Here is a 26,516-nt window from a genome sequence, read left to right on the forward strand (position 1 = left end):
ACACAAAGAAAAAAAATTGGTCTAAAGAGTTTAGACAGTACTTCCCTCGCTGTCGGAAACTTGACGACTGCATGCCTATTGTGTCTTTTTTCTCATTACATTTTTGTAGTGGGAATTTAAAAAAAAATTGTGATGACGTCATCAACATTTTTGCAAGGACACGTATATCAGTTGGGATAGATGTAGTGTAATACTAAGAATAAAATTATTCTATTCCCAAATTTTCGGGAAAATGAATTGGGTCGTTGTGAATATTGATTTCTTATAATCAATAAAATAATGAAACAATTTACTCACGTATACGGCGCCGGTGTCTAATATTTAGAGAGCGGATTTCTGTCGGGCTAGGGAAGGCCAAACTCGGTACGGCTCGTACGGGATGCGAATTCATTGCGGTTGCGGACTGCACTTCGTTTATTTGAGATTAGAATAACGCTGTTTCGTTGCACTCTGCTGTTAATTCCCGTTCTCATTTACTTAGCCGTTTGATTAATAAATCGTTTATTATATTTATGGAATTAGTACTGATTAAATTCAGTGATTATCTATCACCCGCTACTGAGTCCCGGCGATCCAGCGCGTCACCACCTATAATCGTGACGTAGCCCGACAAAAATCCGCTGTCTAGTAATATGAAAGGCAACTGAAAATCGTTTATGTATAAACATTCTTAATTTAAGATGACACGTGTAACAGCATACGTGAGAGTCAAACAGAGAAACTGTAAACAAAACAACCATCGGTTTTATTGCTTCGACTTCCGCTTATTATATAAAACATTGAGTTTCATTTTAATTCTTGACGGTGAAATTCACAATTGGTTGATTATAAACATGTCTATTTCACATTCGCGGAACCAAGTGAGCGCATAAAACAAATGCAGGTCTGTAATGTTAAAGTCGATGTAAATAAGCGTGCTACCCTTATGTTTCAACCGAATTTTTCCTTTAACAAATTTTGTGTCTACCAAATTGGGTTGGTTGGGGTGTAATACTAATAATAAGTGTTGCCTTTAATTTAATCAATAAAATAAATTGACTTAATTAATTTTTTTGAACCACCTCTTAAGAAAATCTAAAAAATATGAATGGAATGATAAATCACAAGTACAAACTCATCATATTTTTTGCATTTTTGATAGGATTTATTCAGCAAAATTTAAGGGTGACGTCATCAATTTTTTTAGGAGGGATGAACAAATACATTTTGAACAAAAGTTTACCATGCTTATAATAACTTTAAAATATTCCCAAGATTTCAAAGCATTCGGTTTTGTAGTTCCTGATCATCAATAAAATAAATTTACGCATTCATTAATTTTTTTGAGTCACCCTGTATATGCAAATCGAAAAAATTTGAATGGAATGATAAATCACAAGAAGAGACTCACCATATTTTGTACATTTTAGATAGGATTTATTCGGCAAATTTTCGAGCTGACGTCATCAAGTTTTTGGAGGGGATAAGCAAATATATTTTGACTAAACATCTATTATGCTCTTTATAACCTTAACACATCTGCAAGATGTCAGAGCATTCCGTTTTGTAGTTCCTGATTAAATCAATAAAATATATTTACGCATTCATTAATTTTTTTGAGTCACTCTGTATATGCAAATCCAAAAAATATGGATGGATGACAAGTACAGACTCATCATATTTTGTACATTTTAGATATGATTTATTCGGCAAACTTTCGAGCTGACGTCATCAAGTTTTTGGAGGGGATAAGCAAATATATTTTGACTAAACATTTATTATGCTCTTTATGACCTTAAAACATCTGCAAGATTTCAGAGCATTCGGTTTTGTAGTTCCTGATTAAATCAATAAAATATATTTACGCATTCATTAAATTTTTTGAGTCACCCTGTATATGCAAATCCAAAAAATATGAATGGAGTGATAAATTACAAGTACACACTCATATATTTTTACAGTTTAGATAGGATTTATTCGGCAAACTTTCGAGCTGACGTCATCAATTTTTTGGAGGGGATAAGCAAATATATTTTGACTAAACATTTATTATGCTCTTTAGAACCTTAAAACATCTGCAAGATTTCAAAGCATTCGGTTTTGTAGTTTCTGAGTAAATCAGTAAAATAAATTTACGCATTCATTAATTTTTTTGAGTCACCCTGTATATGCAAATCCAAAAAATATGAATGGAGTGATAGATCACAAGTACAGACTCATCATATTTTGTACATTTTAGATATGATTTATTCCGGAATGGGACTATTTGGCGCGGCCGACTTGGCGCGGCCGACTTGGCGTGAGCCATTTTGGCGCAAAGCCAACTTGGCGCAGGGACACTTTGGCGCAAGCCATCTTGGCGCGAGCCATCTTGGCGCGAGTACGTCTGTATATAATATAAAAAATCGTTATTGTTCGTACTGTGGTTGGCACCCCGTTATTTATGTCAAGTGTAGGGAACCAAATACACAGTTTCATCCACACAAATTCCAATAACTAAATGATCCACGGAGCAAGAAGTTCCACGTTTAGGAGTATGTTTATAATGGGGTGCCGGGCGCGAAGCGCCCGTGTGTCCATTAAAAAGTCGACATTACCCCTCCACGTGTTGGAGACTATTAGGTTATGCTAACAACGGGTGCAATTTTTGTATAATTATATCTATTTTTCTTCGTGCGAGTTCATTCGCGCCAAGATGGTCCGCGCCAAGATGGCTTGCGCCAAAGTGTCCCTGCGCCAAGTTGGCTTTGCGCCAAAATGTCTCGCGCCAAGTCGGCCGCGCCAAGTTGGCCGCGCCAAGTCGGCCGCGCCGAATTGTCCTAGACCGGATTTATTCCACAAACTTTTGAGCTGACGTCATCAAGTTTTTGGAGGGGATAAGCAAATATTTTTTGACTAAAGATTTATGATGCTCTTTATAGCCTTAAAACATCTGCAACATTTCAAAGCATTCTGGTTAGCAGATTAAAAATTAAATTTCAAAATGTTGTTTTATAATTTTGATTTTTTTTCCAAAAATCTGGACGTTTCGGGTGAAAAGTCGATTCGGAGTTGTAAACTACATGTGTAGGACTATGTTATTTTATACAATTGAAAACCCATTTACTATGTACAATTTTGAAGTGACGTCATCGCATTAGTGGTGGGGATGATTAGACAAATTTTGGTTAGCGTTTTACCATCTACATGATATTCTTAATATAAGTACAAAATTTCACAACAATCGGTCGAGTACTTTCGGAGATTATCTGTCTAATAAAAATCCGGGACAACAGACGGACAGACGGACGGACAGACGGACAGACGGACGGACAGACGGACAGACGGACAGACGGACGGACAGACGGACAGACGGACAGACGGACAGACGGACAGACAGACGGAAATGGGAGACCTATTTCTTCGTCTTCTAGGGGTCATGAAAGATCGAGAAAACGTAAAAGTAGAGAGTCGGCCGACGGACTCGATTACAATACTTCCTTTGCTTACGCTCGGGAAGTAAAAAAGCGTAATAACCGAACTAAATTTATTTACAAATTGCAAAAACACCTTACCTTTTATTACAAAAAATACATAAATCACATTGCAAAGTGTTTAATTAGATCTCACTGACAAATAAATGACATTTTTTAAGATAATATTCTTATACTCGTACTAAAAAATAAATATAGGTAAACAGAACGAATTAAAAAATAGTAGTAATCGACTATTTAATTACTATTTTGGTAACAATTTATTTTTAAATATTTTTCGAAATATTCTAACAAAAATTTTTCCGGTGATTCTAAAGTATGTATTTGTAAATAGAAAAACTGCGTACTGCGTCCACAGATGTAAAAATACTTATCGGATTACAGTTTGTGAGTCAGAATGTAAAGCATGTGATTCAAGATAAGTACAAAGCTGTTCAAATAGAATTTTCTCTAATATTTTGCCAAATATGGGAAGTAATGAGATAGGTCGATAATTAGATCGATTATTAATATCACCCGTTTTGTATACTGGTACAGTGACCGCTGTTTTAAGACATTTGGGAAAGACGCAATATTTTATGCAAAAGTTAATAAGTTTTGCAAGTGGAGGTATCAGCAAGTCCTTTATACTTTTGACAATTTTCACATTAAGATTAAAGATATCAGAAGAATTACTATTTTTCAGGTTATCTATAGCTTCTCTCACTTTTATGTGTGACACTTCTTTAAAACTGAAACTAGGGCTATTAATCAAGGAGTGAGTAGACTTGCTCGTACTTGATATATCACAGAGTTCAACATCACAGTCATTATTGCTTTGCGTTCCCAGTTTTGAAATTTCATTTATAAAATAGTTGTTAAAATCGTCACAGGTCATATCACAGCTTAATTTTTGACTATTAACACTTTTATTGCGAGTTTCGTTGATAATTTTCCACATAGCCTTGACTTTATTACTTGCAGTAGAGATGAATTTTTCATTACAAAGCATTTTCTTTTCATTTATTTTCTCACGGTATACTTTCCTAAACGAGTTTTTTGCTGACTTGGTTTGTTCACTCCCAATTAGATTATTTATTTCACATAAATGTTGTAGTGTTTCCCGCATTTGAATTAATTCACTATCAAACCACTTTACAGTTTTGTTGTTGTTAGGTTGACGCTTGACTACTTTTAGAGGGAAGGCTTGCCCTACATGACCTTCTATTAGATTTACAAATTTTGTGAACAAGTCGTCAACTGAATTATTACTGCATATAGCTTAATGAAGTCCCAGTTGATATTGGACACCGACTCGTACAATTTGAATTTACCAAGAGCAGTAATCGGCCTATGTTTAATAAGCTGTGTTTTTTGTTTGTTTTTAGTAGACGAAATTAACATTTTAATTTTGATGCCTCTATGATCTGATAGGTGTAAATTCCATGGACCAATTTGAAAAAGTGCGTGATCTAGATTTGTAAAAAGATTATCCAGACAGTTGTTATTTCTAGTTGGAAATTCGACTAAGTGAAAAGCCCATAAGTTCTCATAAAATCTAATAAGCAGTCTTTTAAGGGGTCTTCTTTGTCAAATTTTACATTAAAGTCACGAGTCAATATTATGTTGTTCTTTAATGTGTTAATTATACCAAAAACTTTTTCTAAAGTACCCAAAAATTTGTTCAGATCTCCAGAGGGTGATTTATAGACATTTATCACATAAATTTCTAGGTTATTCATATAAATTCCAGATATCTCACCATGTTTCTCAATTGAGAGTTGTACGAGATTTTGGAGACGAGTGCAAGAAACCTCAGCGTTCCTCATAATCATTGTGCCCCCATGTTTCGTTGAGTTTCTGGAAAAATAAGACTCAGTTACAAAATTATTGACACGTATTTGGTCAGCTTCTACTGCCATCAACCAATGTTCACAAAGGGTAAGGAGGGAGAAGTCATCGTCTGCTACTGCTGCCTCAAATTCCGCTAGTTTAGCCCTCAGTGATTGGATGTTGATTGACAGAATGTTCAAATAGCCTTCTACCTCTAAGGCAACGCGGTCTTCTTTAGTATCCGATGAAAAAAACGATTGACACAGCTGCCAGGAGGCCAGGTTTCAGGTTTCATAGCTACGTCTTGGTCTTTATGATCAATGGTCACTTTGAAGCTTGAATATAGGTCCGGATATCTTGACTGCAGCTTTTCAACACCGAAAGTGCATATATTTGACATGCAGAGGTGATCTTCGATATCCTTTGTAGTCGTTGAAGGATTTAGTCGATACACGTGGATGAAGCTTCTTCGTGGGACTGCTTTGAGGGTACTATTATCCACCGAGCATCCAATTATCGGTTTGTTGGATTCTCTGCGATGTCTTTTTTTGCTTTTGACTTTATTCCAGTTATCGTCTTCATTCTGCAGTGTCTTATTATTGTCCAGGTTTTCGTTATCGTCCTGAACTGGCCCCTGGAGTTCGCTATAACCACGAAGTGTCTTCTTTACTTTCTTATCTTTATCTCCTTGATTTGGTGTTTTGGCTTGATTAGATGGCGAGTCTTGCGTTTTTTTCTGTTGTTCATCGATGGTGTTTTTGAGCGGGAGCAGCTTACTGTTTTTGACAATTTCATTAATTTCTTGTGATGTCGTTTCTGGATTATGATTATTGGAGATTCCTTCCTCCTGCTTAATTATGATGTTATTTAGCAAGGTTATTTGCTTGTGGAGTATGTTCAAGTTGACACATAAACTTTTTATGTGCAAGTCTTTCTCCTTCAGCAGTTTTTTTAGATACTTATTTTCTACCTTTGCGGTGTCAGAATTCTCAATTGCAGAACTAAAGAATTCATCATCCAATTCGTTGTCGGGGTCATTAATTGAAGCAGCAACTTCTTCTTGGGCGATGCTGTTGGTCATTTTCTTCTCTGGCAATGTCGTCGGAGTCACCTTGGAACCACAGCACATAACCTCACCAGGAGCAATTTCCACAACATCTTTAAGATATTTAATGCACCCTGGATGAAAAACTGCATTGCACTGTGCACATTTTGGGCCTTGCGTTGGAATATTGCCACACTTTTTGCACATTTGTCTAGCGTTCCTCTTCCTGTTAAGTATTTTCCTCGTCCTCCATTTCTCTTAATTATTCCAAGTCCAATTCTATTCTTTATCTTATCTTGTTTTACTTGATCGTAATTCTCGAGAGCAAAAATCAACTACACTATCAGCTATACCATTCACCTAAATAATTAAAATAGCAAAAATTAGGATGTAAAATTGATTCCTCAGGAATATTATTTTTGCAGTTTCTCTTCAACAACACTAATTAACGCGTCTTCTCTTTCCAGCAATTCGTGTGGAACGACTTCTGCGAGGAGTACATCCCCACCGACCGCAAGCACACCTACTACCCCTCCGTGATCACCAACGACCGCCTCTACGAGATCAAAATCAGCGACCTCCCCGTCATCCCCTACTTCCCCGTCAACTCCTACTACGAGTGGGCCAACTACCGCTACTACGGCTTGCGTAGCGCCTCCGCTTACATCCTCGTCTTCGACTTATCTAACTTGGAGACCTTCCAGTACATCCGCACCTTGAGGGAGCAGATCTGCGAGAGCCGAAACATGTCGAACGTTCCCTTGCTGGTGGTGGGCAACAAGCAGGACTTGATTGTGGACGAAGGCGGCAGCGCCGGGGGCGGTAAAGTGGCCATCACGAGCGGCCACGAGGAGAAGCGGCGGGATATCGCCAACCTGGTGAAGAAGCACTGGAAATGTGGGTACATAGAGTGCAGTGCCAAGTACAACTGGAAGGTGGTGGCCGTTTTCAGGGAGCTGATCAGCATGATCGACAGCCTGGATTCGAGGGATCAGAGTCCGATGCTGGATAATATACAAGATGCGCTAGATAGGAATAAGTGTGTTGTTATTTAGGGCGGATGGTTTTATTTGCAGCAATAAATTTGTTAGACAATCTGTCCATGCATGGATTTTTCAAGAATAATAACGTAATCGTGGTTGTGATTTTGTTAATAATGTGCCAAGTTGTAGAGGTGTTAAGCATTATCAATAAAGTAATCAAGAGGTTTGTTTGGGTTTTATTGTTTTTGGGTGCCAGTAAGCGTCGGTTTGGTAGTTGGAGGTTGTCGTACAAAAACTGCGTCGATTATTCGCTTTTGCGAAATTTTCAAATTCAAAACTGATAAAAACAATCACACTTGAGTAAACAAATATTAATCTGTTAGTAATGACGCTACAATTAAGTATTTTGAGGAGTAATTTATAATCTGTAAGTGACATTAATATGAAGTTTTTTAGTATATGTACAGTAAATTACCTGATATTTTACATAAGTTAATTATACACAAGCAACTTTGTAACGTTATCGACTTTTTATTTTTGTAATACTTAGTTTTGTTGATGGTTTATGAATTGTGAACAACGTTACAACGATGTTGTTTTATATCTATGTCATAATACTAATTTTAATCTTTTTAACCGAAACCACACCTGCTTCATCTGAAATTTCAGGTAAGTGAGTAAGGTGTTAGAAATTTCATGTTCTCTTAGATGCTTCCGAAACCAAAATTTTGTCTGTGCTATTTTTAAAAGAACTGTAAGAGAACATTAAAAATCATCCATTGAAATCTCACAGCGTTTACATCACACCCCTGAACCCTAAACACGCTATACTTTTGGAATCAGAACGTTGAAATCTGTTTACTCAGATTTTTTGGGGAACATTTTTCAGTATTGTGAAAATTTCGAATTTTTGACCAATTTCAAAATTCAGTTAGACATTTTCTTGTAGATTTTGACTTCCAGAATTTACTTCCAGAATTATTTTTTCGATAACTCTTCAACCGTTTTTCGATATATGGCACATTTTTGGTTTAAAAAAATGAACTCTTGCCCCAGGACCCTAAACACGCTATATTTTTGGAATCAACACGTCAAAATGTGTATCACAGAATTTTTTGTGAATTATTGCGAAAGTAAAATTTTTCAATAACCCCATCATAAAAAATTTGCCAATTTTGGATCATCTTCGAAAGTTCCATGGATTTAAAAAAAAGTGAATTTAAATTCAATTGACCTCACCGAGCAAGCCAAGTGTGTAGACGTGTGTTTTGTCGTTCCCTAGATTCGACTGCTTTTTGGTGAGTTTGTACCATATTATTTTTTGGAGTTTGATCCTATTGTGAATTAAGTAGTTAAGTAAAAAAGGTAAGTAATTAAGTAAAAGTAAAAGTAAAGTGGCACGCAACGTGTCAAAGCGGTCTGTTGTCGAGATTTGGGTGTTGCCATTAGTTCTGATCTTTCGTGGTCACATCACATCACATATGTTGTTAAATGTTAAAATTATTGGAACCGATCCAAACTGATTCAAATCAGTCATTCCAGGAAAGTGCTTATCTTGTATCAAATATCTGAGGATGATAAATCTATGTTTGCTTTAACGATATTTTCTCTAATAATGAGAAACAAATATTGATTTGGCTCTTCCAAGATTTTTAACGAAATGTAAAAATTTCCGAAATTGACCAAAATTGGACGAAATCAGGCCATAAAATTGCTTGTAACAAAGTTCTTCAGAATTATGATTAAATTATTAAAACGAAGATATTTTTTTTTAAATATTTGGTGCCTGCACCATTTCAAACAAAATAATAAAATTGCCAAAATTGGTCCAAACTGGATAAAATGGGTCCAATGGGTTTCAACAATATTTTTTCAAATAATGGACTTTCTTTTTATTAACCTAACGCCTACACTATTTTTAACGAATATTAAAATTTCCTAAATCCATTAAAACTGGATCCTCGGCTTTTTTTTTAATATATAGTTTTCTTTCAACAACACGATATCTAACAGATAATTCTAAGCTCAAATTCACCATTTGACATTTTAAGCTATTGTTGAAAGGAGAGTGAGTACGTACCATAGAACAGTCAAGTATGTACATTACGAAGAGAAAGTCAAAGCATAAGCTCCACCCGCCCACCCACCCTATCTCAGTTGTGATGATCTTTTTTTATTCGTTATGTGGGGTGGGGGCTATAAAAAACCTTATTTTCTCTACTAGAAATTAGCATGTGAAATATGTTTTAAATATCGTGTTGTCGAAAGAAAACTACATATGTCAAGAAAAAAGAAGTCAAAAAATAAGTACCACCCACCCGCCCTAACCCCAAATTCATTTCATTCGTTGTCACAGCGAGGGGCGGAGTTTAAGTGTATAATCAAAATTTCCCTACAAAAATTTACCATTTTCAATAAGTTCTTAAATATTTGGTGAAAAGAAGATAATGTATCTACAGAAAAAGGGCTAAATTTAAGCCCCACCTCTCCTGGCTCACATTTTGCCTTTTTGTTTTAATATGTGTAGACTTCATTTCGCAACAAGAAATTTAAAGCATGTTAAAAATAAATTTAACATTTTTAACATGCTTTAAGAATAATAAAATGAATAAGAAAATATCGATTTTGCAAATAGGCTCCGCCCCATAATTATAAACTCCATATTTCCTAGCAAAAATGTATCATTTTGACAATGTTTTAAGTTTCTTGTTATCAAAATAAGTCTACACACATTAAGAAAAAAAAGGCAAAATGTAACATGTTTCACATAGCAACACAACTTACGACGGATCAAAAAATCATCACGATTGAGATGGGGCGGGTGGGCGGGGCTTATATTATCCCTTTTTTTCGAAATTTACGTAGTCATCTGTTTTCAATGTATGTTGTGAAAAGATGACTACGTATATTAAGGAAAAAAAGGAAAAATATAAGCCCCACCCACCCGCCCTGTCTCAATTGCAGTACTTTATCAGCAATAGGGTTTTTCAACATTGGGGTTCGTACCTAATGAAATTGTAGCGCAGGCATAACAGGCCTAGGTCTCTGCCCGATCGCTTTAAATAATAATAATAATAATAATATCTAAATTCTCATCCTGGCATCCTAAGCACGTTATATTTTTGGAATCAGCACGTTGAACCCTATATCCCAGTTTTTTCGGATTTTTGAGCAGGTTTTTGAAAAATAATTATGAAAATTGAAGCATTTTTTGACCTTCTTTCAAATTCTTCTTCTAGATTGTGTCGTCTAGGAATTACTTTCGAAATCATTTCTTCGATAACTCCCATCATTTTTCGAAAATCACCCTAGGAAATATGACAGTGTTTATTAGATTAAAGAAAAAAGAATTTTAATCCAAGGCCATTTACACGCTATATTTTTTAAATCAGCACGTGGAAATCTATATCTCTATGGGGATTTTTAGGTAAATGAATGAAATTGAAAATTTCGGCATGTTTTGACAATTTTCGAAATGAAACAAAAGACATTTTCTTGTAGATATTAACCTGTAAAGGTTGTTTTCGGTACAATTTTTTCGATAGTACTTTTGTACTTTAGATTTTTAAAAAATATAAATCTCGGCATTTTGTCGCAATTTTTGAAATTCAACTGAAGACATTTTCTTGTCTTCTGACCTCCAAAAGTTACTTTCGGCATCATTTCTTCGATAGTTCCTGCAATTTTTCGAGAATTGAAAGACAGGTTTTAAATAAAAAAATGAATTTCAGTCCAAATTTTTCTAAAATCTTGCCCTGAGCAGCATGTCGAAATTTATATCTCACTGGATTTTTAGGCCACTTTTCCAAACGTAATAAAATTTTCAATAATTGTGAAAATTTACAAGAAGTCTTCAGTTAAATGTAACTGAAGACTTCTTGTAGATTTTAACCTCCAATTTCAATTCGAATATTTTTAAAATCTTGCTTTAAAAATCAGCACATCGAACTTTATATCCCAGATTTTTTTGCGGATGCCTTCCTTATAAAACCTTTTTTAACACTTTTTGACCATTTTCGAAATTTAAGCACACACATTTTGTTGTAGATTTTGGCCTCCAGAAGTTACTTTTGGAATGATTTCTTCGATAAATCTTAGCATTTTTCGAAAATCACCCATAGAAATGTGACAGTTATAACTACTTATTTTTGGAAAATATATATCACATAAATTGACTTATAAAAATTTTTACAATTTTTGACCATTTTCGAAATTCAGTTAAAGACCTTTTCTTGTAGATTTCGACCTCCAGAAGTTACTTTAGAAATCATTTTTTCCGCAGCTCCTACCATTTACGAAATACTTATGACTTTTTTTTTTGGTTAAAAAAACTAGTTTAGAGAAAACACGTTTTTTTTTCATAATTTTTGGCCACACAGTTTTACAAAAGTGACAAAATGAAATGTGGACAAAGTTTGAGAAATTTTAAAAATTCTTAAGTGCTCGAAATATTATTTGCATGAATCCTCCAGAAAATCCAGAAATAGCCTAAGAGGCGCCATCTGTATTTCGTTTGTTAATATTTTTATAGAAATCTATACCTGTGCTTCATTAAATTGTCTTTAGATTTTAACTTCTAAGGTTAGCAGTTTTCCAAAAATAAATGGGACCAGATTAATGTAATTATAAATGTTGTTTATTTTTTCTTTCTCTCTTTATTATTAATGAATATGCCATGAATTGTTTGTGGGTTGGGTGTCTGTTACAGATTTCTATATAAACCGATAAAGTTCTGAATGCAGATCTTCACAAACTCAACTCCTAGATTTACTTGTATCTCCCTAGATGGCAAAATTATCAAACGATAATTTAATTTATTATATCGGGATCAGATTAAAGAGAAAGAGAAAAAAAAATTCAAATAACGAAAAATAACAGCACTTACTAGCTACCCATAAGACACATTGGCAAAAAGAGTTGCGCAAGGGTCAATATTGGGACTCTTACTGTTTCGCGTGTTTATAGACGACTTTCCGTTTAATTTACGTTAAGCTTGTCATGTATTTGTATTTTCAGTTGGTTAATATAAAACACACAGAATACATATAGAAAGATATATATGTGTCAAAACCTTGTAGAATTGCTTATCTTTATTTTTATTCCATTGAAACATGACAAAATAAAGTTATTATTAGTTATTATTATTACTTATCGTGTAATGGGTATACCGGTCAAATTTCAAAAAGTTTGATATTTATCAGATTGTGAACTTGCATCTTTTGAAGTATGGAGATAAAATTTATTTTTACCATCAATAAGTATTTTGTTTTTCTGCTGAGAGATTTGATAAACCTTAAGTGCACACACCTGTACAAATAATTGATCAATGATCATGTAGGAAAATTTAGAACTTATCTGAGATATTTAAAAAAACATCGTAGTTTCTGCCTGGAACTAGAAAAAATTGAAATCGAAAGTTAGGGACTTTTTTGTATTTAAAGATAAATATATAATACTCTGCTGGACGTTTTATAACTTGTAGAATACGAAAAATTAGGTCTTCCGTTTCCGGCAATTTTTGAAACGACTAAACCACATTGTGAAATCTTTCCGAAAAAATTTTTATTTAAACTGTGAAAATAATATGCTTCTGCCAATGTGGTTTATAATCCAATATATTAAAGAAAAAAAAAATGCGCTCTAGAACACAGCGTAACTGCTGATATTTTTGGTGTTTTGAGAACAACAACGTGTCTGTGCTAATTTTTGCCAAAAGAAAAATTAATAACAATTTTAGTTTTGCTAATCAACAAACAATCTCTGGCTATGACTCCATAAAACAAAATATAATCCACGTTAATTAACATCTCTTTTTACAACACTAATCGAACCAGACATACCTTCAAAAATTGAAGAAACACGTCAGCTTCAATCAGGTTTTTTGCATAAAAACACATTGTAAATAATAATAATTAATAAACTGTGGCCGCAAGAACTGTAGCATTCGAAAATAAACAAATATTATTCCAGTTTAAGTAACGATCTAAACAAAAATTCAACTGCAATACCATTTTTTGCTTCGAATAGATATGTTTAAATCACGCACTGTTGTGGTTTTAAAGACATCCAAAACAAAGGTGACTACCTACTAATTATTCCATCAAAAAAAAAAACTTAATTGGCCGGATTCCTAAACCACTACATTATTATACTTTCAATTAAAAATCAGCCTTATAATACTTTCGTTACTTGTTTTTAAATAATAGTTACCTTGAAGTCCCAGATCTGTAAACACTGTGATGAATTCGAAACATGTTTTATTTTTGTTAATTTTTGTTAATCGAAAATGGAGCTGTTTTTCCGAAATTACAGGTAGAGTTTTTGTGTTAACCAGTATATATTTACAAAAAATTCCATTTCGTAGTAGCACATTGGTAATAAAGTAAATGAAAAATGTTTTTTAAGGGAAAGACTATGACCTCATGCCGGACATTTTCCAGTTTGAGGACTACGACAAATGTTTGTACCACAGTATTGAAGCAGACCCTACTTATTGTACATTCACACTACAGCTACGTCCAGAAAAACCAGAAAATTCGACCAAAATTTGGAAAATAATTCAAGTAAGTATTTTGGTCTCCCGTTTCAGTCTGTCTGTCCATCTGGCGTCTGTATTGATTTTTATGAGATACGTAATCTCCGAAACTACTGGACCAACTGTTGTCAAATGTATAGGCTTTAATATTACATACTTAGTTATTGGATTGTTATTATTATTATTATTAATAAGATTACTATTATTTAGATCCAACTAATTTTTGTTTAACTAAGAATTAATTAAATTGAACAATCGGATAATTGAAAAATCGAAAATTTAAAATTTCGAAAATTGAAAAATTGAAATATAGAAGTGCTGAAAACTCGAAAAACCTAAAGCTTAAAAAACGAAAAATTGAAAAATCAAAAACCTGAAAGAAACGAAGAACTGAAAATTCAAGAACGTCAAAACTTGAAAAACTAAAAAATATCTAAAAATTTAAAAATTAAAACTCTGAAAAATTAAAATATCGTAAAGTTGTAAAATGGAGAATTCGAAACATCAAAAAATCGAAAAAATGAAAATTCGAAAATCTAAAATTTAAAAATCGAAAAACTGAAAAATTATAAATCGAGACATCGAAACTCGAAAATTTTAAAAATTGAAAAAAATCGAAAAGCCGAAATTAAAAAATCGAAAAATCAAAAGATCGAGAAATCGAGCAGTTGAAAAGTCGAAAAAATGAGAAACTGAAATACGCCAAAATCGAAAAATCGAAAAATTAAAAATGCAAAAATTGATAAATCGAGAGACTGAACAATCAAAACATCGAAACATCCGAATTTCTTTGAATCTCAAAAACTTCAAAATTCGGAAAGTTGAAAAATTGAAACACAGAAGAACTGAAAACTCGAGAAATCGAAAACCTAGAATTTTAAAAACTGAAAAGTTAAAATATCGAAAAGTTGAAAAATTGAGAAAACGAAGTATAAAACAGTCGAAAATTTGAAAAACCTAACATTCAAAATACAGAAAATTGGAAATCCAAAAGGTAAAAAGTTGAGAAATCGAAAAATCCAGAACTCGAGATATCGAAAAATTGAAAAACAAGAAAAATTGAAGAATCGAAAAACTGAAAAATCACAAAATTGAACGTAACATGCAAACACTGGGAAAATAAAAAATTGAAAAATTGGGAAATCGAAAAGTCAAAACAGCAAAGTCGAAAAATCGTAAACTTCAAAAATTGAAAAATTGAAAAATCAGTAACCCGAAAAATCGAAAAGTTGAAGAACCGAAGTTTAAAAAATCGAAACACTGGGAAGTCGAGAAATGGGAAAATCAAAAGATAGATTAATTGAGAAATCGGAAAACTGAAAATTCAGACACGTCAAAAAATCAAAAATTTAAAACACTGAAAAATAAAAATATCCTAAAACTGAAGAATGGAGAAATGAAAATATGAAAAAATCAAAAAAATAAAAATTCGAAAATCTAAAATTTAAATATCGAAAAACTGAAAAATCAACAATTCGAGGAATGGAAACTCGAAAATTTAAAAAATTAGAAAATTGCAAAACCGAAAAATCGAAAAGTTAAAAATGCAAAAATGATAAATCGAGATCTTAAAAATTTCAAAATTCGAAAAAATGAAAAATACAGATGAACTGAAAACTCGAGAAATCGAAAACCTAGAATTTTAAAAATTGAAAATTTAAAAATCGAAAAGTTGCAAAATTGAGAAATCAAACTATAAAACAGTCGAAAAGTTGAAAAATTGAGAAATCAAAGTATAAAAGAGTCGAAAATCTAAAAAACGTCAAATTAAAAAAACAAAAAATTAGAAATCCAAAAAGTAAAATGTCGAGAAATTGAAAAATCCAGAACTTTCGAAAAATTGAAAAACAGAAGAAAAATTGAAGAATCGAAAAACTGAAAAATCACAAAATTGAACGTAATATGCAAACATTGGGAAATTAAAAAATTGAAAAATTGGTAAATCAAAAAGTCAAAAAAGCGAAGTCGAAAAATCGCAAACTTTAAAAATTGAAAAATTAAAAATCAGAAACCCGAAAAATCGAAAAGTTGAAGAACTGAAGAACTAAAAAATCGAAACTTTGGGCAGTCGAGAAATGGGAGAATCAAAAAATAGATTAAATGAAAAATCGGAAAACTGAAAATTCAGAAACGTCAAAACTTGAAAAATTTTAAAAATTGAAGAATTAAAATATCGAAAAATCGAAAAATCTAAAATTTAAAACATTGTAAAATAAAAATATCGTAAAACTGAAACATCAACAAATCGAGAAATCGAATCTCGAATATTTAAAAAATTGGAAAACTGAAAAATCGAAAAATCGAAAAATTCAAAAACTGAGACATTGAGAAATCGAAAAATCAAAAGATCGAAAAATCAAAAGATCGAAAAATCGAGGAGTTTAAAAGTCGAAAAGTTGAAAAATCGACAAATGAGAAACTGAAATAGGCCAAACTCGAAAAATCGAAAAGTTAACAATGGAAAAATTGATAAATCGAAAGACTGAACAATCAAAACATCAAAACATTCGAATCTCGATAAATCGATATCTAAAAAATTTAAAAAATTGGAAAATGCAAAAATTAAAATATAGAAGAACTGATAACAATTTTAAGAATTGAAAGATTAAAATATTTAAAGATTGAAAAATTGAGAAATCTAAACTTTAAAAAACGAAAAACTGAAAATCCAAAAAATAAAAAAAAAGAAAAATCGAAAAATCAAAATAGTGGAAAATTCCAAAACTGAAAGAAATATTCAAAAATTGAGAAATTAAAGAAGAACTGAAAAACTGAAAAATCGACACTTCGAGAATTCCAAAAATGGGAGAGTCAAAAATAGATTAATTGAGAAATCGGAAAACTTAGCAACGTCAGAGAGAAAAATTGAAAAATAGAAATACTAAAGAACTAAAAAATAAAAAAATCGAGAAATTAAAAAATTTAAAGTTTAAATTAATATAGGTATTGCACAATTGAAAAACCGAGAACTCCAAACATCAAAAAACCAAAAAATAAAAATTCAAAAAACTAAAATTTAAAAATCGAAAAACTGAATAATCGACAAATCAAGAAATCGAAACTCCAGAATTTCGAGAAATTGGAAAATCGAAAAATTGAAAAGCCCAAAAGTAAAAATCGAAAAACCGAGAAATCCAAACATAGAAACATCGAAAAATTAAAAAATTGATACATCGAGAAATAAAAAAATATGAGGATCGAGGAGAAAAGTTAAAAATTGAAAAATTAAAACATCAAAAAGTTGAAAAATTGCGAGGTTGAAGTATAAAACCGTCCAAAAACTGAAAAATCTACAGTTTAACGAAAAATTGAAAATCCAAAAAGTAAAATAAAAGAAAAATCAAAAAGTATTGAGAAATCCCATAACTAAAAGAAAAATCCAAAAAATTGAGAAATCAAAAAACTGGAAAATGAGAATTCAAACAACTATGAAAAAGTCGAAAAATCGTAAGCTTAAAAAATCGAAAAATTGAAAAATCAAAAACTTCAAAAGTCGAAAATTTCCAATTTTTCGATTTTTTTAGTTTTCTTTACAATTCTGCAATTTTTTAATTTTTTTTTATTCGAAATTTTGAAAAATCGAAAAATTAAAAATCGAAAAACTAGAAAATCGCAAAAAATTAAAAACAACAAAACTGAAAAGACGGAAATAACTTCAAATCGACGGACTGAAGAAACGAAAAATTGAAATATTCAAAAACTAAAAATCAAGACTCTTAAAAATAGAAAAATTATACAGGTATTCAAAAACTGACGCACCAACTCAAGGATATATGTGTAAATTCACGACTCTAAGTTCGAAAAAAATCATTAAAAAATTCTTTGCGTCAAAACAAAATATCGATTTAGATAGATAGATTTCTGTTACCCAACACCAAGTAATGAAAAAAAATTTTGAAGGCCTTTACACTAAAGACTAAAGAATTTTTAAAATTATTTTTTCCCTACAGCATAAATGGTTTTGAAAAAGGAGTCATATAGGTGGGACGCTATTTTTTTTAACACATGTTGAATCGTCAAAATTATAAAGTCAAAAAACTAATATTGAAAGATTGAAAAATTGAAAAATTAAAAATCAAAAAATTTAAAAATCGAATAAACGAAAAAGATTTAAAATCTAATAATTAAAAACTAGAAAAATTCTAAAATCCTAAAATTAAAAAAGAGGAAAATTTCAAAAATCATAATTATTATTACGCCTTTAAAACGAAAATAAGAAAAATTGAAAAAATAAAGAAAACATTTCTTCGACCAATTTTGTTCACAGGAAGTATGTTCAAGCGACCGAAATTACCGTCACGATTTATTACGTTATGGCACTTGTGCTTCAACGCACTGTTCGAACTTCAACGGCACCCTTTCAGAGTGCTTAAGCCAAAGCTACACCACCCAGTACCAAAATTTGGGGCTCCTAGGCGAAATTAGCGCTATACAATGTGAGACAAAAAATTTCAAACACGAGATAGGGACCCTCGATGTGGTCATCCTGTTAGTACGAAATTTCAAAATAAAACATTTGACATTTACGTATTTTGTCATTATTTTTTAGTGCCTTGTTAGGAATTTACGTGTTGTTTGTGGTTACCACGACAATTTGGTTGGAATTTGCTAAATATCAAGCTAGAACTAAAGTTGACCCTGGCCAACACGAAAACAAAACATCGTCGAGTACAGTACGTAGCAAAATGTAAGCACACTTTGATACTTTGTTTCAGTTCAAAATTTTTTTTCTGTATTTTCTGTGGTGGATAATGTGAGGTCTTTAATCACAGTTAGCCACAAAACCAAAAACTACATGATGTTTTTGCAAACTATGCGATTTGCTACTTCTATCGTGGTCATACTAGTGCATGTGGCTGGGTCTGGAAGAGGTACCCCGGTTTTAAACCCACTTCGAGTCGAACAAGTAAGCTAAAAAATAAAATAAAGTTACTCTTTTGACACTTTATTTTAGACCACAAACACTTTGTTTAACATGATTTTGGCACAAGTGGGAATGATAGTCCAAGTTTTTTTTGTGATGTCGTCGTGGTTGGTAGCTGTAAGTTTCTTCAAGAAGATGGAACATGACCGCAAAGTGGGGTTGGATTATGTTGTGCGCTCGATTTTAAGAAGGTACCTCAGGTAAACTAGTAAAGCCAACTGATTTTGGTCTTCTATCATAATATAACAAAATTCCAGGTTTGCCACAGGAGAAATCGTACTAATAGGTTTGCATGCCACATGGTTGGTTCACCTCTCCCGTGGCCCCTTCTGGGAACCAGTAATGGGAACGGAATACAAAATGTGTAGAGCGAGATGGTGGACGAACTTACTCTTCTTCAACAACTTCGTTATCGACGATGGAGTGGTAAATCGCTGCAATTTTAGTCACCCTTTCTCTGAAGACAAATTCCAGTGTCTGATCCACACATGGTACCTATCAGTGGACTTCCAGTTCACCGTCCTAGGACTCCTTATTCTCTGGTTAACCCAAAAGAAACCAAAACACTTATTTCTAGCACTAAGTTTTGTAGCTGCTTTTCAAGTGATCTTCATGTTTGTCTATCTAGCTTGGAATAATTTTGAACTTGCGGTGATCTTCACACCAGAGTAAGTTTGGTCAGAGGAAGACTTCTAACACCAGAATCGTGTTTTAGGTTATCGTACGGCTTCAAGTTTTTGGCGTCGAAAGAATGGCAAGCAACGTGGACAAGCACTTACTCGAATCTGGCAGGACTTGTGTTCGGTCTTCTCTTTGGATACCTACAAGTAAAGCATCAAAGTGAAAGATTTTTTACGAAAAGGGTGAGACCGCGATACGTTAGTACCATTTGGTTATTAATAGAGAGCGGAAAATATGCAGCAAAATTTTGAGAAATATGATCATATAATATGCATCAAATTTATGCAAATATGCAGTAACTTTTTTAATATATGCAGAGATATGCATTTGCATATGCCCCAAAATAAAAAAAAGGCTTAATAACAAAATAATATTTATTTACAAATTACAAAAACAAGTTTATCGAGTTTACGTTTTATTACAAAAAATAGATAGGTATATAAATAACATTTTTAAAGATCTACTATTCCTGTTCTAAAAAATAAGTATAAAGAATACAAATTAAGAAATATTAAATCGACCATTTAATTACTATTTTTGTAACAATTTATTATTAAATATTTTTCGAAATTTTCAAGTAGAAAGTTTTGCCGGCGGTCCGAAAGCATGGATTTATAAATAGAAAAGCTGCGTTCTACGTCCACAGATGTAATTGGTGCATTTTTTAATTTGCATATAATTTCTGGTAGCATTTCTAGTTCGGCTGATTCGCCTTCTATAATTTTTTTTACCATGCACAATGTTTTATAACCTTCATTTTTGGCGAGAGTTTCCTTGAATTTTTTATTGATTAAGACCCCAATGCCCCCTTTCACCTTTTCACATGAAATGTCAAATTGCTCAATCAGTCCAATGGATTCCGTTAAAGACATGCCCTGTTTTTCTAAGCCCGTTATAATTTGTGGCACAAATGAATAATTAGCTTTTATAAAAGCTAAATTGATAGATAAATCATTAGATTTTAACAACGCTTGGCTTTCAATTATGCATTGACTTGTGTCCGAAAATTCTAAAATCACTGATTTGATTTGAGAATAATTATTTGCATAATAAATCGCTGCCTCAATCCATGTACCCCAACGTGTGACCACAGGCTGAGGAGGTAATTGAATATTTGGGAGTTTTTCTTTAAACAATTGAATTCTTAAGGGTGCCTTTAAAAATATTTTTTTCACATTAGTAATAAAATTGTTTACTTTGGGAAACTGGTTGCGAATCTCTTCAGCTACTCTATTAATTCCGTGTGCTAGACATGTTACATGTATTAAATTATTATAAAATATTTTTAAATTTTTCCCTGCTTTAATCATGTACGGTGCAGCATCAGACAACATCAGTAATATTTTTTCCGAAGGAACTGCTTCAGGTAAATAAAAATTGGTGAGTCCTTCTTGTATGAATCTTGTTATGGTTAAGTTATTCGTTTTTTCAATTTGTTTTGTACAAATCAGATAACTGTTACCTACAACTTCTTCATTAAGAATACCTATTAATAAGTGGGCAATATATCGACCACAACTGTCTGTTGTTTCATCCACAACAAAATAGATAGAATTACTTCCTATTTTTTGTCGGATACAACACATTGTGTCATTAAAAACAGAATTAATATTATTCTTACGTATTGTGCTTTCGTCTGGTATATTATGTGGAGCGCAATATTTTTGCAAAAATGAGCGTAAACTATTGTTGTTTAATTTCTTTAAGGGAATATTAGCGCCAATAAATGCAGCACATAAGTCTGTATTAAACGAATTTTGCGGATTTTTTTCACTGGTACTTGCCAAACTCTGGCGTAGGGATTGTTGAACCTTGGTCCCACTCATCTTGGAAACTTTTCCGACGTGTAATGGTGTATTAATATGCTGCTGAATCAGGAATTTACGACTTGAAGACACCTATCAACAAAATAAACGTTATTTGTGCAATTCTTGTAAAACATACTATCTATTACAACAAATTGAAAATAAAAAATCCAAATGTATTTTATTTAAAAAATTAGGCGTTCACATTCTGACAGCTAGTGATTCCGTGTGAAAAATATTATGATATTTAATTTAAAAAAATGTACTTACCGGTTTGGAGCAAGCGCGACAAAATACCGTTCCTTCTTGAAGAATAAGTTCGGGAAAAGGTTTAATCCACAAACTAATTTGAGGTAACTTCGACATATTGGCACTCGTGTACCGCTTTGAATTCTTTCAGTGCTAACTCAAGATGAAAAATAACAGGATAACGTCGCTTCGACCATCACAAACATACTATTAATACACTTAAATGAGGAACAGAAATCGTCACCTTAGAACTGGTTTGCCGCATATCCAGATCGCGTCCGAGGGATTTTCGCCTCTACTGTTTGGTGCAGATTTGCCGCATGTCGCACTTGGGCGAAGCGAAACATAGTTTAGATTCAGTGCTGATTTGCCGCATGTCCAAGCAGAAATCGATACAGTACCGTTATCCGTTTTTACGTACTTCATTGCTGTTTTGCTTTTCAGCGTTAGGTTTGGGCTTGGGAAAGAAATCGTATTCAACTTCACGCGCAGAACAATAAGAATAATGTGAAATAAATAAAAAAGAGACTTAACAATTTTGATGAATCTGAAATTAAAAAAAAACAACTGTAATTTGTGCAACTCTTTTTCTGTTGTTATAGATGTTACAAATATTTTCGATTTTTTTTTTAAGAAAGATTGAGTTTCAAATTATTAGATTCGAAATTTTACAAATTTAAATTTCAAATAGATTTGTTGCTCGTTAAACAAATAATTTAATTTTTTACTTAACAGTAACATTTTTATTTAATGATTTCTCAGAAATGATTGAACTTATTTTCTCTAAAATTTTAGTCAACAAAATTCATAATGCTGCATACCTGTATTCGTATTTGTGGAAATGATATTTCCACATCAATAATTACAGATAATAATAGATACATTTTTCAGAGATAATAAAGATTAAGATTTCTTAATCAACTTCACGCGCAGAACAAGTAATACGGCAAGGACTCATAATGTGAAATAAATGAAAAATTGAAACCATATTAGAAATCTCGTGGTGAAGTAGTTAACTAAGTATAACGAACAATGAATGTTAAGTTATTGATGTTTTGATTCGATTTTTTCTAAATATTTTTAAAATAAAGAGACTTATTTTTCTTTATTTTTATATAAAATCTACATTTAATAAAACTCATTGCAGTCATTCATTTTTCCTAAAAACTGTAGAATCCAAATTATGCATTGTTAATTTCCATTGTTAAATGGTGAATTGTGAACGAAATACGGAGTACCAAATTTAAATGTGTTTTACAGAAAGGAATTATTTTTACAAAGGATAATAAAATGATATTTTCTTTGCATTGGCGGAGTAAAGGCGGCTGCAGTCCTACTAAAATTGCAGCTTAATATGTAATTTTTTTATATAAAATATTCAAACTGATAAAGAACACTCGGGTAAAAATAGGTTGTTGTCTCAAACAATTAGATTCCAGTATTTTATTACATTACGTGGATATTGACTACAAGTAGCTATTGTCGGGCAACCAGAGAAAATTAGCAGTGATACTGTTTAAAACTGTAAATGCAGTATATTTGGATTTGGAAATAAATCATTCGTTTCCATGTCTTATGTATCAGTGACAATTATGTTGACTGCAACCCAAATCTATTTGATTACCCGTAACTCCATAATATCTAGTACTTAATATAGTTATACGCTTTTCAGTTGAAAATGAAAGAATTATTTGTACTGGTAGTTGTAAACAATTGTATAAATATTTCCGTTGGATTCCTTTGCGAACTCTTTGTCAATTATTATTTATGATACTATGGTATGATCCCAAACTGTTTAGAGAAGAAAGGGAGGCTGTGGTGTGCGCACGTAAACTTGTCCTATTTCTTTCCAATACATTAGCTCTAAATATTAGCTCTCTGTCTATCATCTCCTACGTGCGCTTATCATAGACTCCTTTTATCTAAAAAGTATGCAGTATTTCCCGCGCAAACCAGCAGTCAGATCTCTAGATTGCCTGGCCTCGTGATTTGTCACGTATTTTTAAATAACATACAGTTTTCTAAATTTGCTGAAGTACTACTAAACTACAAAAATAAATAAACGGGTAAATTATATTCTCAAATTATAACTCCGAATTAAACATGCAATGTGAAAAGTTAATGCCGTGAACCCTACTAAGTATAAATTAAACGTCATTGTTTGCTAACTACATAATTGATTAAACTTATTATTTTAATAAGGTAAGGTATTAAACTAGACAGAGACTTGAATACTTTTTTTTACTAATTTTAATAATTCTTATAAATGAGTAGATATTTAATAATAAAGCAATACATATTATTATACGCAAAAAATGTATTTGCATGTTTTTGCATAAACTTCCTGCACTTATAATTTATGAACAGTATTTTGGACGATGCCCAATTAATTGATAAATAATAGTATGTTGATGTAAAAAGAGTATCATTACATTACTTCAAATTCTTTTAACTTTCTTTATGTATGTAGTATATCCTGTTTCCAAAATCTCAAGAAATTAGGGTTATGGTAATTCAATTCAATCTGGATGCTTAGTGTAAAATCTCAATAAACAACAAATGAAAAAGTATGTTATTTTTTAAAATTTATATAACATTTATTGCTGTAAAAGTTGGAGATGACGTTATATGATGGGGAGGATGATTACAAATGTTGGTCAGCGTTTTATCAACCGGAAACGAGAGACCTATGTTTTCGTATTATAGGAGTCATGAAACGTTGAGAAGCCATAAAAGTAGCCAGTCGCCCGATGAACCTGATTACAATACTTCCTTAGCTTGCGCTCGAGACATAAAAAAAATAAACAATAACATTTGGATTTAATAGCTTTTGATATCTGGTATACCTAAACAGTGAGTGAATTTTATGCAGCTATTATTACCATTACATATAACCATTCACTTAAATTAATTGGTAAAAAAATTTACCCATAAATAAGTTATTGTAAAGTTATTTTTATTTACACGCGTATAATTGCACAACAATAATTGTTAGACAAATAGAATGATAAAGAAAGGCAATGTCATATTAAAAAACAAATTACTCGTTTCCATGTAAGGTACCTTATATAAGTTAACAACATACATCTATTTAGTTATTATAGGTAAAATTCTAATACGAAATTTGTTCTTGAAGTAAGTCGTAAATTGTAAATAGCTATAAATTCGGAAATAATTCTTTTTAAAAGATACAAGTCAAAAATGTATTAGGCGTGATTGTCAAGAAACATTCCAATTCTGTTTCAAATTTGCAAGCATTTTATGTCAAAAGCTGATTTTTGTAAACGTTCCAGTAATAAATTTCGAAGCAAAATCCACCTAAACAGATTTTGCTTCAAAATTTTAATTTTCATATTACTTTTACAACATTTTAATTTAAAAAATTAAAAATGTATCTATTATTTGTGATTATTGATGTAGAAATATCGTTTCTACAAATAAGAATACTACAAAAAATTGTGAACTCTTTTACTGGTATGCAGCGTTATAAATCTTGTTCACTAAAACTTTAGAGAAAATAAGTTCAATCATTCCCGAGAAAAAATTAAAGAAAAATGTTACTGTTTAGTAAAAAATTAAATTATTTGTTTATCGAACAACAAATCTATTTGAAATTTAAATTTGTAAAATTTCGAATCTAATAATTTGAAAATATTTGTAACATCTATAGCAACAGAAAAAGAGTTGCACAAATTACAGTTGCTTTTTTTTAATTTCAGATTCATCAAAATTGTTAAGTCTCTTTTTTATTTATTTCACATTATTCTTATTGTTCTGCGAGTGAAGTTGAATACGATTTCTTTCCCAACCCCAAACCTAACGCTGAAAAGCAAAACAGCAAGGAAGTACGTAAAAACGGATAACGGTACTGTATCGATTTCTGCTTGGACATGCGGCAAATCAGCACTGAATCTAAACTATGTTTCGCTTCGCCCAAGTGCGACATGCGGCAAATCTGCACCAAACAGTAGAGGCGAAAATCCCTCTGACGCGATCTGGATATGCGGCAAACCAGTTCTAAGGTGACGAAATATTGGAAATGAGTAAATAGGGGCCGAATTTACCTAGAAGGACGGCTTAACACCCAATGGTTTCTCCAAACTATCATAAAACCCAAACCCATTTCCGGCTTATTTTAAACTGAGGACAGTATATTTACAACTTCATTAATGAAATTTCGTCTTTCTAGGCAAATGCCGACAGAATGACAATTTTTTTTTTAATGGCGCAAAAATTGATAAAAATGCAAAATATGCACCCGTTACGTGAAATATGCAGCAGAAGGCAAATATATGCAAATATGCAATTTTTTTATAGCTGTATTCATTTCTAATTGGCTTGATTCGTGCACATATTAAATATCAAGACTTATATGCAAAAGATAACGGATATGCAAATTTCATAAAATCCGCTCTCTAGTTATTAATACTAACATTTTAGAAGCACACGATTCTGTGGTGGATTTTGACCACACTTCTCGTCATCGGCATTCCTCTTTTCTCTTCGTTCTATATGACCACTGACTATTATTCCAACAGTCGATGGTTTGCAGCAGCCTACGGCAGTGTGGATAAGGGTTTGTTCGTTTTTGGAGTCGGGTTGCTAATTTTTGGCATGGGTCAAGAGCTTGGAGGTTATGTTATCTTTCATGTTTGGTGTAGCGGTAAAGATTTTTTTCAGGTGTTGTAAGGAAGGCTTTCGAGTGGGTTTCTATGCATACCATGGGACGACTGTCATTTGGTGCTTATTTGATTCATTTTACGTTTGTACAGATTGACACGGGTTTACGAAGACCTCATTTCGTGTCAGAGTATTCACTGGTGAATGAAATGCGGAAATTCTTGACACTACTTTAATTTTGTTGTTTTTAGGTGTGCGAGACGATCGTTAATGTTGTATTGTCTTATCTAAGTTCCGTCATTTTGACTGCGTTTGTTCTAATACCGATGGATGGATTAACGAAAAAATTAATCTAAGAAGTAGCGGTATAGCGCGCTGCCATTTTAAAAATTTTTACATTTATAAAAAAG

The 26,516-nt window shown here is 32.2% G+C and overlaps 2 protein-coding genes across 2 annotated transcripts in view; both read left to right on the forward strand.

Moving 5' to 3' along the window:
• The window catches only part of LOC135137860 (ras-like protein family member 10B), a 292,378-nt gene extending 284,869 nt beyond the window's left edge, over positions 1–7,509 (forward strand). The window contains exon 5 of the mRNA XM_064067615.1: positions 6,777–7,509. Coding sequence (XP_063923685.1) covers positions 6,777–7,364 — 588 coding nt within the window. The 3' untranslated portion in view covers positions 7,365–7,509. The remainder of the gene's footprint in view (positions 1–6,776) is intronic.
• A 6,015-nt stretch (positions 7,510–13,524) lies between these two features.
• Positions 13,525–26,478, forward strand: LOC135138243 (nose resistant to fluoxetine protein 6-like). The gene is made up of 12 exons (XM_064068169.1): positions 13,525–13,604; positions 13,698–13,855; positions 18,095–18,315; positions 18,377–18,495; positions 18,543–18,733; positions 18,782–18,951; positions 19,009–19,177; positions 19,226–19,419; positions 19,467–19,614; positions 25,927–26,119; positions 26,167–26,306; positions 26,358–26,478. Exons 1-12 carry the CDS (start codon positions 13,532–13,534, stop codon positions 26,460–26,462), a joined length of 1,881 nt encoding a protein of 626 aa, XP_063924239.1. The 5' UTR covers positions 13,525–13,531; the 3' UTR covers positions 26,463–26,478.
• The last annotated feature ends 38 nt before the right edge of the window (positions 26,479–26,516 follow it).

The sequence above is a fragment of the Zophobas morio genome, unplaced genomic scaffold (assembly GCF_036711695.1).
Source record: "Zophobas morio isolate AGI-343-1 ecotype UQ-CSIRO unplaced genomic scaffold, CSIRO_AGI_Zmor_V1 ptg000030l, whole genome shotgun sequence".
In the NCBI taxonomy this organism is placed as follows: domain Eukaryota; kingdom Metazoa; phylum Arthropoda; class Insecta; order Coleoptera; family Tenebrionidae; genus Zophobas; species Zophobas morio.